General features: G+C 43.9%; 1 protein-coding gene across 2 annotated transcripts in view; it reads left to right on the forward strand.

Annotated features, from left to right (window-relative positions):
- Ryk (receptor like tyrosine kinase) overlaps window positions 1–13,710 on the forward strand; it is a 74,398-nt gene that overhangs the window by 28,026 nt on the left and 32,662 nt on the right. For both annotated transcript variants that reach the window (XM_057767177.1, XM_057767178.1), the window contains exons 3-6: window positions 2,633–2,732; window positions 5,138–5,272; window positions 7,442–7,495; window positions 10,549–10,693. In XM_057767177.1, coding sequence (XP_057623160.1) covers window positions 2,633–2,732; window positions 5,138–5,272; window positions 7,442–7,495; window positions 10,549–10,693 — 434 coding nt within the window. The remainder of the gene's footprint in view (window positions 1–2,632; window positions 2,733–5,137; window positions 5,273–7,441; window positions 7,496–10,548; window positions 10,694–13,710) is intronic.

Raw genomic sequence — 13,710 nt, forward strand, 5'->3', positions numbered from 1 at the left:
TCAGGCTCCAGCATCAGAGAATGACAGCATGGCAGGGTCTGTGGAGAGAGGCATCAGAACCCATGTGATAGAGGTAGTGTCTCATTTTTATATCTGAAGATGGACTAAGTTTCATAGCATATGCCTATAGGCGGATTCTCTGATTCCCAGTCAGGAGGGGACTGGGGAGCAGGAAGTGTCACCAAGTAACTAATTTCCCAGGTGAGAGATCCTGGCCCCAGAGTGACTTTTAGCTAGGAACTCACAGACAGTGTCTCAGTAGGGTGCCTGTCTGGATCTGAGAGGAGACCGCTGCAGATAGTGACCTGAGCAGAGGCTGGATTCTAGCATGACATTCTACAGAAACTTCGTGAGTTTGGTGAAAGGGGGGGAAGCTCTACTCTGAATCTTTTAAATGTGAGGCTGTAGGGTTACAAGGTGGTATGCCTAGTAGGTAGTTGGAGGTAAAGGAGAGTGAGAGACAAGTTGAGATCTTGTCGTGGTGAAATGGGTTGGAGCCTAGTGTATGGGGAGAAGGATTTATCCTGTGACGAGAGGCTGGAACTTTCTTTGGGACCAGAGTACGGAGGGTGGATGTTCTGACAGGTTTGTCCGATGCTGGAAAGGACAAACAAAATTCCTCTGTGCTAGCTGAAAGAGAAGAAGCGGGAAGGTGCCGTAGCAATAAGGACCAAGGACCATCAGTGAGGTTAAAGAAGAGCAACCATGGGCTGGAGAGATGGCTCAGAGGTTAAGAGCACTGACTGCTCTTCCAGAGGTCCTGAGTTCGATTCCCAGCAACCACATGGTGGCTCACAACCATCTGTAATGAGATTTGGTGTCCTCTTCTGGCCTGAGGGCATACATGGAGGCTGAACACTGTGTACACAATAAATAAATAAATCTTAAAAAAAAAAAAAAAAAAAAAAAGAAGAGCAACCATTGGGCACAGGACTTGCCAGGGGTGGGGGTGGGGTAAACACTGTGCCCCAGGATTTCATTCCTCCAGCAAGCTAAGCCAAGGGCAGTGGGTTTGCAGCAGCTGCTATCCAAGTGTGTGGAATGAGGAGTGAACCCAGGAGAAGGTGTCAAAATGACTGTGTCAGTGATGTGTCTGCTGGGGCTCAGGCTGTGGGAACATGAAACCAAGTGGTCCTGGCTGTGCTGGGAAGGAAGGAAGTAGTTTAATTGACCACTGCCTTCCCCCTCTACAAGCACAGCCTTGGCTCATAAACATGCCTCATAAATGCTGTCTGACTTAAAGTAGTGAGCACAAAGAACTGCTTTTGTAGGGACCAGTGGTGGGTGGTCAGTGGTCGTGCTGGGATCTTGGATGGAATGGGCAGTATTTTTCTATCTGTTGTGGACATGGAGAAGTTGAGTGGTATGTCAGAATGAACACTGCATTTCAGAGTTAACAGAAAGATGGCAGGGGACAAAGTGAGCCAGCGGTCAGAACCTCTGTAGAGTCCAGTGTGTTAGCATGTGGATGGCAGGGGACAAAGTGAGCCAGCGGTCAGAACCTCTGTAGAGTCCAGTGTGTTAGCGTGTGGATGGCAGGGGACAAAGTGAGCCAGCGGTCAGAACCTCTGTAGAGTCCAGTGTATTAGCGTGTGGATGTCAGGGGACATGGCACTGGGAGTGGGAGTGAGCTTCAGAGTAGAGGGTGATTCTAGAGAGGCCCTTACAGCCTTAGACCCATACTGACCCCAGGACATTAGGAAGAAGAGGAGGATGCCTGAAAGGAAAGTCACATTGAGGGAGAGCGCGAGGGAGATGGCTGTGAAGAGGTTGAGAGTAGGAAAGCCTGTCCAGAATCCTGAGGTTTCTCTCATGGGGAACAGAAAGGAATGCAGCGTTGTTGGTGTTGACAGCGCAGGAGGTTTGCATGAGAATCCCTGGGGTGGGAGGAAGCCCGTGGTTTCTGAGAAGTGCGGGTTGGCAATGGGAGAGGCCTCTGAGGCTTCTGGGTCTTCAGTTAGCAAAGGGCCCTGAGTCATTGTCACAGTGTGTTGTGTTGTCAACACAGTTGCTCCCCATGTTGAATGACCCTTATTTTCTAAAAATTGAAGCTTGGGAAAAGTTGCTTATCTGTGTAGGTCGCATGACTTCGTGGTTCTAGAGCCATTCTAATTTCCTTCATGCACCTTCCCTGGCTGTATGGTTCTATTCAGAGATAACTTTGGCACAACTGTGCAGTCATCCTGATGCTTTATTGTTGGAAAGCCCGAGGGTATCTTAGGGATAGCTCTCTCGCACCCCTTGGTGGCAGTCATGGTGATGTGGTGACACACCATGGTAACAGTAAATCTCTGGCTGTATCATTGCTGTCAGGAAGGCTGCTAGAGTTTTATGGGAAAGGGTGGTCCTGGTCTAGATACCAAATAGCCTTCGGATTGAATTTTATCTGGTTGAAAATTCCTAGTATGGTTTTATTTATTTATTTTTTGAGAAAGGGTCTTACTTTGTAGCTCTGATTGGCCTAGAACTCACCATGTAGGCCAAGGTGGCCTCGAATTCACTGAGCCACCTTCCTCTGCCTGCCGAGTGCTGGGATGGGAGATCTGCTCTTGTCCTGCTTAATTACGAGCTCATTAGTGAAGTCCTTTCTGTTGTTACAGGTCCAATGTTTTTATCTCTCTTCATTTCACAGGTTGAATATAAGCTGGGATTCCAAGTAGACAATTTTGTGGCTATGGGCATGCCCCAGGTCAATATCTCTGCTCAAGGGGAAGTGCCACGCACTTTATCAGGTGAGCCAGTGAAGACAGACTTAGCACACTGCTTTCAGCTGTCTCCCTCACATCCCTACAAGGACAGTTTACTGAGTGCCTGGCTTTGAAAAGTACTTTAATGAATTCTGTTATATCTTTGTAGAGCTGTCTTTACTTAGCTCATCCTTGGCTCCTTTTCTGTGTTTCTGGCATCTGCATCTGAGTCCCTGCCTCTGCCCTTTACTCCCTTTGGTTCAAGTCCCACCTGCTACCATTGACTTGAGTGGCCATTGTCCATTTACATCTGACCACAGGGCATCAAGATCTTTAGTGTCTCCTGCTCCAGTCAGCTGGCTCATTGCAGACTTCTCAACTTTTCCCTGTGTCCATTACCACCTGCCCTGGCCACTGCCCATGTTCCAGCACCCCAAGAGTCTGGTCTGTGTTCAGTTCTCATACCCATGCCTTTGCACAGCATATTCAAACATTGCAGTTTGTATATAATTTTCACACCCAGGCCTTTGTATGTGCTGGCCTCAATTTGGAACCTTCTTTCCCTTATTTCTGCTTGTGAGTTCCCATCTATCCAGTGTATAAGATGCAAAGTCTACACCATCCCCTTCCTGTCCCACCTCCAGTTGTTAACTCCTCTGTGCTTCCTGCCCATACCAACTTGGCATGTAACTGTTAATAAACTTATTAGAGTATCTTGTGATTCCCTGCCCAGCAGTTGGTATACAATAGGCGCTCAGTATGTGTCTGAATAAGTGGACTGAGTGCTTGATTTCCACCACCCTCACAGCTTGTAAACAGACCCTTTGAAGGATGTCTAGTTTTCTGTTGTGGTAAACACCACTTGGGGAGGAAAGAGTTTATTTCAACTTTCTAGAGTCCATTCTCAAGGGAAGTCAAGGCAGGAACTCAAAGTAGGAACTGAAGCAGAGATCTTGGAAGAGTGTTTGCTCTCCATGGCTTTCTCAGTTTGCTTCCTTATACAACCCTGGTCCACCTGCCCATGGCTGGCACTTCCTACAGTGGGCTAGGCCTTCTCATATCAATCATTAATTAAGAGAATGCCCCACAGATGTGCCTGGCCAGTCTGATGGGGGCAGTTCTCTTCGTTGGAGATTCCAATCTCAGGTGATTCTAGTTTGTGTCAAGCTGATAAAAACTAAGCAACACAGAAAGACTCTAGGACGTGGGAGATTTTAAAATGTGTCATCACCACCACCACCACTGTTTTAAAGAACAAAGAAGTAGAGCTTTCCTGGCAGTTTTATCCCCTTATTAAGTTCACTTATTTATTCACTCATTCTTAGTGGCACATGCTTGTTTAGGCTTTAAGACAGTGCTGGAAGGCTGGCTAATTTTTGTTGGTCAGCAAGGATGTTCAGAAATGCCTAAATATCTGATCCACTCATATAGATAGTGAAATAATTTCTCAATTTATAGGAAAGAAATCTTAAACTAAAAGATAAGAAAAAAGTTACTAAAATCTACTTTTTCATCATTAACGTCACTAGAAAGCTTTTTAAAGCTAATCCTGTTTAGAAGGGATTTCTTCTAAATAGAAGTTTTTAATTCCTAGCTAAGAATTTGTCAGTTTCATTTATAGATTTATTGTAATTTACCCCAGTAACAATGTTTTTATTTCCTAAGGGGTACTTATGAGTAATTTCTCTTTTGGATAAGATAATTTTTAAATGTGATCACTAAATACACATACACATTTTCCACAGAGCATACTTCCAAACATGGTCTTACTGTATCTCTGTTGGTCATGGTGGTGTGTTAATGTTTGTATTTGCTCATCTGTATGTCATAGCTCTAAGTTCAACAGGAACTCTCCTGCCACCCAGTTCAGTGTGACTTTGGTTTTTCCCCATCTTGTTAGCTAGACAGCAGGAAATGCTCTAGGAATATGGTGATGATGTGTTTTATTTTGTGCATCTCATGTCTGCCCCATAGACAGCAACGCCTATGCTGCCTTCCTGACATTTACATCCTTCCAAGGCCTGGAGGGATATTTAACTGCATTTGGTACTGCATGGTCCTTACTTATCGTGTAATTTTGTTACTGTTGCTCGTGAGACTGGTGAGGTCAGCAGAGTTTGCTGTAGGGTTTTGTAGCTTCAGTATATTGGAAAGCAGAATACGTACAACAAACTAGCATGTTCAAAATCTCAAGAAAGCTTGACAGTCGTCTCTTCATCTCTGTCTTGCTTTCCTCTTCAGCACTCTTCTGTATCTACAGTAGAAGGAATATAAATGTCCAGAACTGAGGTGATGCAATCTCTGAAAGCTTCTGTCTGGTCCACTTATTTAAATGTGTTTGTTTGTTTTATTTGAGAGCAGAAATAAATGAAAACGTTGAATGGTACTGTTGGGGCATTGATCCTGATTTTTAGGACACTAAAGTATTTTCTCTTTCTTCTTTTAAACAGTGTTTCGGGTCGAGCTTTCCTGTACCGGCAAAGTAGACTCTGAAGTCATGATACTAATGCAGCTCAACCTGACAGTACATCCTTCCAAAAACTTCACAGTCTTAAATTTTAAACGAAGGAAAATGTGCTACAAAAGTAAGGATTGTATTTAACAAAACCTATTTCTTGTAAATAAGAGGTTCATAGAAGATTGTGGTGCTTGTTTACAGACTAATTGTGACCAAGTCTTTGTTATAGTTGTGAGAAAAGGACAAGTTGATGAAATCCTGGGGAAACCCCAGATAGCATGTAGCCAGGATCTCACTGAACCCCGCTCGGCCTCTGGTTCTCTGTAGAATTGCCTGAATGTTTCCATTAGATGTGTGAAGTGGATCCTGTATGACTGACGGGTGGAGAAGGAAAATAAACTCCACAGGGGCCACAGCAGCTGTGACTTAAGTATTTGCTTGATGAACTTGGCTTCTGCAGGAGCTTCACTTTAGGGGGGGGGGGTCATGTGGGCCCGGGTTGGAACCATATCTCTGCTCTTCTCAGGAAGGGGGGTAAGTTTTTACACCTTGTGAGGCTTAGGTTCTCATCTGTAAAATTTGCATGATGCTGTTTCAGAAAGGGTTTAAAGGATAATTAAATCTAGCCTAGAATTAGGATGTCATGTGTGGGTATTTAATAATTTTTTGCTCTTTGGGTCACCACCGATGCAGTGAGTGCTAGCACACCAAGGCTGAGTTTTGAGTTGTTAAGAATTCTTTAAGGGGGCTGGAGAGATGGCTCAGCGGTTAAGAGCATTGCCTGCTCTTCCAAAGGTCCTGAGTTCAATTCCCAGCAACCACATGGTGGCTCACAACCATCTGTAATGAGGTCTGGTGCCCTCTTCTGGACTTCAGGCATACACGCAGAAAGAATATTGTATACATAATAAATAAATAAATATTATAAAAAAAAATCTTTAAAAAAAAAAAAAAGAATTCTTTAAGGTTATCTAATCTCCATGTAGCCCAGAGGTAAAGTATCTGAATTTACAAATAGGGCGAACTGTTTACTGTTTAAGGTAGAAACAAAACAAACCATAAACTCACTCAGTACTCTTTCTGTGGTCTGTAAGTGTTACCTGCACTAAACCACATATCCTTACATCAGCTCCAGGTGGTGTGTTTTCAGATCTGAGTAACCTGGCCAGGCTCAGACAAAGTGCTGCAGCTAAGGGGCAAACCCCGGTTCTTGGCTTTTTTTGTGAAACTGTCTGTTTACAAGTTTGCCAGTTGAAATTAGTGCTGGGTGTTATTCAAACATCCAGGGTCAGCAAGTGAGTTACAGTGGCAAATGTCAAGACACATACCAACAAAGAAGCTATATTGCATTGAATAGAGACATTTTTAAAATAAAAAATTAGCACCCTTAGCTTTGGTGCAGTTCTAGTTCTGTGAGTTATATACCTACTTTGATGTAAGTTTAAAGCCTAAGGGATTATAGAGGTTCTACTCCAACCTTATCATTATGTGATCGGCATGAGGACACCGGGCCTTGAAGAGGCTACCTGGACTTGTATAACTAGTCAAGATGGAGGATGGATGGATGGATGGATGGATGGATGGATGGATGGATGAATGGATGGATACTAGGGTGGACTCGGTGTGCTGGGAGAGTGCTTTACCACTGAGCTGTATTCCCATTCTATTTTAGCATATTTGTTTGAGTCAGGATCTTGCTAAATTACCTATGCTGGCCTTGAACTCACTACCTAACCCAGTCAAGCCTTGAACTTGTGATCCCCCTTGGTAACTGAGATTAAGGCATGCACTACCATGCCTGACTTCTGAAAACTACCATTTTAGATTTACTATGTACCACCTTTTTAATGTGTGGTCGTAATTTGTCCACAACTACACTAGCAAGCACCCCTGTGCTGTGTGGAATGTTAAAAGCTGTTATTTATTCCTTGCAAGTTTCTTTATCTTTGGGTGAGAATTAGGGATCAGGAACCTTTCCTTCTTTAGAATTCTAGAGTCTTTCCACTGAGCTGGTTGTGTCGTGAGTTTCCATGAAGACGGTAAGTGTGTGGGTTTCTCTACACTCTTCACCACAGAAACCTATCTCATTGGGAAGCTGTAAGTGACCAGCACAGGCTGTTTCTCTACTGGTGATGGCTCTGATGACCATAGAAGGACGCAGTAGTTTTCATCGTGTCAGAGGATGTGTTGGTGTGTAAGGATTCTTGTGGAAAGCCTTTTCTGAAGATGTGTTACTGTTTAAAGATTATTATGGAAAACCGTTTCTGAAGTACCTTTTATTTCCTTTTTAATCCAGAACTTGAAGAAGTAAAAACTTCAGCCTTGGACAGAAACACTAGCAGAACTATTTGTAAGTGTTACCGTGTTACCTTTCTCCATCATGAGAGTGAAGAGTGCATGTGAGCGTGTGAGCACGTGAGCATGCTTGCGTGGAGCTTGGTGCCTGCTCCAGTGTTGACGTTAGTTTGCTCTTTATTCTGCTGGGGTTCTGTGGATTGATACATAGACCAATTGAAGCTGTTAGGATATTGAAGATTTTGAGAATTAAAACTTATACATCTTTTACAGCACTGACAAACTAACAAATGCCTTTTAGAAGCAAGACTTTATATTCTGATTTTTCTCAGGTAGGCCTAATAAAGGAACAAATATTTTAAAAAAAAACATGTGTAAGACCTTCATTAGCACGGTGTTAGAGAATCTGACTCATAGTTTGGGCCCAACTTTCAGCTAATTTCATCTAGGTGAAAATGCAAATTTATGTTATTTATTTTTTAGTTTTGAGAGAGGAAGATGACTTAGTTGGTAAAGTGCTTGCTATGCAAACATGAAGACCTGTTCCAATTCCAGCACCCATGTAAAAGCCGGGTGCTGCGCTATACTCCTGTAACATCAGCACTGTGTGGCATGGGAAGGTGGGAGGTGGAAGAGGGACAGAGACAGGCAGATCTTCAGAGCTTGCTGGCCAGCTAGTGAGTTCCAGGTTCTGCGAGAGGTCCTGTCTCCAAAAGTAAGGTAGGAAATGATAGAGGAAGATACTGAAGGTCTCTATACATGTACACACATATAAATACCTGCATATAACATACAAACACACAGAGAGAGAGATAGAGATACACACACTTTGGGTGGGATGGGACAGGCAGACCAATACACACTAGTTCAGGCTGGCCTGGAGCTCTGTGTTGTTGAGAGTGACCCTGCGTTTCTGATTCTCATTTCTCTACTTATGGGGTGCTAGGAATTAAGTATAGCTTTTTAAAAGGCAAAATAATGTCAGAGATTATGTACTTGCTAGACTATTTCTCTGAGAAGGAAGAAAAAAAATTTAAATGACACTGCTTCCAGAGTTTACTTAAATTCTGGTGCTTTTTTTTTTTTTTTTTAATGATCTTAGGGTATTTCTTAGTAAGAGCAATGTAGTAGTGTTGGCCTCCCTCTCTTCCTTGCCCTTTCCTTTCCACCTTTTACCCCTCTAGTCAACATTTATTGAGTCTGCAATGAACAGGATGATACATATGACTGAGGCAGAAGCAAACTGAGCAAAGAGCCCAGCTGTTAGGTGCTTAGAGTGTTCCAAGGGAGATGGAACAGGCATCAGGTGGTGATGGCAGCCCAGCATGGTAGGCTGAGAGATCTGGAGAGTACAAGGGACTTTGGAAACTCTGAGGAGGGGCATGTAACCTCCTCTAAAGGATAGAGACAGCAGCTGTCTAAGGAAAGTGAACCTCAGCGAGGAGGAGGAGCAGCTACGCCTGCCGAAAACTGAGTGGCTGGACAGAGTGCACATGGACAGCTTGCCCAGAAGATACTCTGCTCTGGACACTGCTTGGGTCACATTGTCCATGCAGACCTTAGCTCTTTTCTACCCCTCCCAAGACTTTGCAACTCTCCCTTGGCATGCTGAAACCCTCGGGAGTCCTGTCTTCACCTAGGCACAGCTAGGCATCCCACTTGATTGCTTGAATTGACCTTTTGGATTTTTTTCTCAAAGTCTAATTGTTTGGTTGCTGGTTTTGCTGTAGGAATGCTGGATTATAAGTGTGCGCTGCTGCACCTGGCCTTGATGTGGGTCCCACATTTAGGTGGCCAGGCTTGTGCAGCAAGTTGTTTACCCACTGAGCTGCTTCCACCGCCCAGTGCTTGTGTGTTTTTTTTTTGTTTGTTTGACATCTCCACATGGTAATTTCAAACTTAACTTATATACAAAGAAAAAAATATCCAAGAATTAATTCTCAAGCTTCTCCAACCTGTTTCTTTTATAGCTTCTTAAAGGTAGCATCAATGGGTTCTTAAGCCACAGCTTTGCTACCTTTTGCTTTGAGCCCTGTAAGTTTGTGACTCAGCTTCACTCTACTCGCTTGGTGCCTTCACCAGCTCTCCCAGCAAAGCCTAGGTAGCCTCTCTATCAGAGGGCCTAGTAACGTTCTCATTCATTCCAGCTCTGCTCTTGCTCCCTCTGCAGCTGGGTCAGCCAGCATGCAGCCATCAGGCCACTGCATGTGTCTCTGCTTTGCTTGATACCTTGTAGTGACTGCCGGTCTCGTTTGGAATAAACTCCAGATTCCTTGGGTTCTTTAAGATAGGGTTGTGATGTGAAACATGTGCAGCTCTGTCTCAGCATTCTGCTCATATATGTATGCTTCTGTGTCTATGAGCCCCTTCATAGTTTGCCTTCTGCTGTCCTCTGATCAGCCTGGGAGGGAGGGAGGGAGGGAGGGAGGGAGGGAGGGAGGGAGGGAGGGAGAGAGAGTGTGTGTTGTGTGTGTGGTATAATCTTTTATGCATTGAATTAATTTTTGTATTCCTGAGGTGTTTCTTTTCTTAAAATAACATTAGCCGGGTATAATCATATTTAATCAATAGAACCTTTTAAAAAATCAAAGAAGCAAAATAATATTTATTGATTAAAAAAAAAAACTGTGCTGTTTGCCCAGCTGGGTGACTATTAGCCCCATGTAACCTCAAACTTGTAAATTCATTAGCATGATATAAAATTGCTCTAGTTGTTTTTCATGCTACATAGCCAAGGTGGCTAGTGGCAACTGTGCTAGATGGAATATTCCATTTCTGTTTCTGTAAATATGCGGTGGAACATTGCTTTCCTGCAGAGCATTCTGTGGGACAGCTCTGCCGATGTCTTAGGACTGGGGCACTTTATATATGCCCCTTTTGACGGACTATGGTTTTTATTAACCAGAAATTTTAAGTCTTTTCTTAAAACTGTAACAAAGACACCAAAATTTGCGTGAGCCCCACACTGCGGGTTTCTGATTTTTATCAAAGAACGAGTGTGATGAGATGTGGGATTTTGTGAGGAACGGCGAGTACTCACTGTGTTAGGACAGAGCACGCCATCAGCTTTGTTTAAAAAGCCTAATGTGCTTTTCATTTTTGTTTCAGATGATCCTGTACATGCAGCTCCAACTACTTCCACGCGTGTGTTTTATATCAGTGTAGGAGTTTGTTGTGCAGTAATATTTCTTGTAGCAATAATATTAGCCGTTTTGCACCTTCATAGTATGAAAAGGATTGAACTGGATGACAGGTATTGTACATGTTTTGGGAAAAGAAAAAATAAAATCTGTTGCTTGCCATGTGCATGAGTGCCTCCCAACCCCCATCCGTGCGCACCAGTGCAGGGGAGGAGGGAGGATGATCAAGCCCAAGCCAAAGAGGAAATAAGATGCCTTGGTTACCCTCTTTATGTTTTCCAGCTTTTATTTTTATCTTTTAAATTTTGTGGAGTTATAACCTAGGGAGAAGTAGTGGTCAAATATGTTTTTCATCTCCATTATCCTGACTTGCCTCCAGGCTCCAATTGCCTTTTTGAAACTGTTCCTTCCCTTTCTTCCTTCTAGATTCTTCCAACCCCCTCCCTCTATCCCTCCTTCCCTCCCACCCTCCTTCCCTCCCCACTTGGGTATCTGCTGTGCTCTAAAGTTTTCTGGATGATCCTAATGCATAGCAAAGTAGAGATACCCTGGATAGATAATCACACTAAGTGCCAGAATTACAAAGATTAATGATACACTTCATGGTATCAAGATTCTTTGATGTCAACTCATAATTACAGTATAGAATTGATTATTGTGATATGTATAATGTAGTGTGGGAATACAGAAGGTGCCTGCCTAACCTGGGTGAGTCAGAGATGACACTGTAAGCCACAACGCAGTGAGAAGTAAAGATGGAATGGTAGATGCGTGCTCACAACCCACAATCCTTAGTGCCTCCTACACACCAGTTAAGACATTCTCAGCATTGTATTTGACTTTGAACCCTTGCTACCATTCTTGCTGAATCCTTAGTTGCACCTTGTCGGGTGATTCCTTACCCCTCACTGTGTGCCTTGTACCTTGCCCTTCAGAGCTTTTGTTCATACTGGGCCCATGGGGACTTTCTGCCAGTCTAAACCCATAATTCATACTCCAGATTTCCTAGAACAACAATGTAAGCTTTTTCCAGGCAGAGAGCAGAGTCTCCTCTCCCTAAACTGTGAGTCCTAACACTGTATGGTAGACCTGTAAAAGGTATAAAGGGAAACATTCCTTTATAAACAAGATCCAGAAAGGCCAGGGAGCCGGATGGATGCAGTACTCCTGAGTACTTTGTCTTCATTGTGTTCCTTCCCTTCCTTGAGTAGAGAAAGAAGAGAAGTGATGGGAGTGCAATGGAACACGTGCAGACGCTCTAGTTGGCTTTTCTGTAGCCATGGTAACACACTCTGACCAAAACCAAGTTAGAGGAGAAGTAGGTGCTCTAGTTGGCTTTTCTGTTGCCGTGGTAACACACACTGATCAAAACCAAGTTAGAGGAGAAGCAGGTGCTCTATTTGGGTTTTTTGTTGCCATGGTAAACACTCTGGTCAGAACCAAGTTAGAGGAGGAAAGGCTTTATTTCATTTTACACTTTCAGGTCACAGTCTGTCACTAAGGGAAATCAAGGCAGGAACTCCCTGGGGCAGAAACTATGGGGAATGGATGCTAACTGCCTAACTCTCTCACTCCTGTCCAGTTAACTTCCTTATACATCTCAGGCCCACCTGCCTGGGTTGATGCTCGCAGTAGGCTGGACCCACTCGTATCAATGGTTAATTTCCTCATCTACATAGCCACAGGCCCGTCTGATTGAGCAGTCCTCAATTGAGACTCCTTCATATGACTCTAGGCTGTGTCGTGTTGACAGCTAGCTAGGATAGTGGATGCTACGTTTCAGAATGTTTGGTATACATTGTGATAATGGAGTTCATTGTTTTAACAGAGGATGAACTGACATTTGGAAGCAGTTGAGGGGATAAAAGCGCTAACAGACATTTTGTATATGATTTGAGAGATGGTATAAGCCACAGGAGTCACTGAAGAGCAGGATGGATAGTCAGAAGTCACACTTAGGTGTGTCTTTTATTTATTTGTTTTGTTATTTTTGAGGCCGTGTCTCATGAACCCAGGCTGGTCTTGGTCTTGGACTCTTGATCCTCCTGCCTTCACTTCCTAACAGGCACATACTGTTAGACCCAATTCACAGATCTCTCCTGATGCCCATAGAGTTGTGTTTTTCTCTATTGCTGGTATGTGTTTTAAGGTCATGAATTTACACAGGCTGAAGTTGTTCTGTAACTTAGATTCCATGAAACGCATGTGTCTTCCTGCTGAGTAAGTGGTCACCACACAAATAGGAGCTTCAGACTCTCTAGGTTTCTAGATATTGTCTGAATAAAAGCAATGCAATTTATATTATTACTTGTTTTCAGGGCATAGCTTAGTAGTTAAGAGCTGGCCTCTGGGGCCCGGCTGTCTGTATCTGTGTCCAGCTCTTCTGTGACTAGCCTTCCAGCCTCTTTACCTGTAAAGCAGAGATTGTGGGGTTAGAGAAATGATGTTAGAGGGGTAGTAGGTCTCAGACCCAAATGCAGCAAGTGCTGCCATAGCGATTTCATTCTCAGAAAGGTGCAGTGTGCTAATCGTGGGTCCTCCTAGCACAGACTACACACCAGGCAAGCTAATGGTGGTGCCCAGGTTCCTTTGCAGCGCTCTGACAGCACTGAAGAGACACCTGCTGCTCTTTCTGCAGAGTCCTCTTGCTGATTGTGTAATCAAGACCCAGAAACAGACTTAAAGACGGTGACTTCTGGAGTTGTACCATTATGACCCGTGCAAAGCAGGAAGTCTGCATTCTGATCATTTCTGTATTGCAGTTACATAACATGCTTGCTGCATGCCAGGCTCTGTTCCCTGGTAGGCTAGCGGGCACCTGTACTGCAGTGAACTCTTGGGGCAGTAGAGAGCTCATTCATTGTGAGCACGCAGGAGCCAGTGACCTGTTACATATAAAGTTTCTTTAGAGGCAGAGAGCGTAGCTACCCTGAGGTGTCTTCTCATCAGGGACCCATGGAGCCCACACATGTGACTTTCCCTCTCCTAACCCAGCAAACTGATCTGAAGTCTGTTATACCAGGTGAGTCTGTCCTGAAGGGGCAGAGTGTCTGTCTCCCCCAGAGAGATGAGCCTGCAGCTGTCTTCTTTGTGGCCTCCCTGACAGAGATTGAGAAATCAGTTCTTTGCA

This window comes from Chionomys nivalis, chromosome 4 (assembly GCF_950005125.1).
Source record: "Chionomys nivalis chromosome 4, mChiNiv1.1, whole genome shotgun sequence".
Taxonomy (NCBI): domain Eukaryota; kingdom Metazoa; phylum Chordata; class Mammalia; order Rodentia; family Cricetidae; genus Chionomys; species Chionomys nivalis.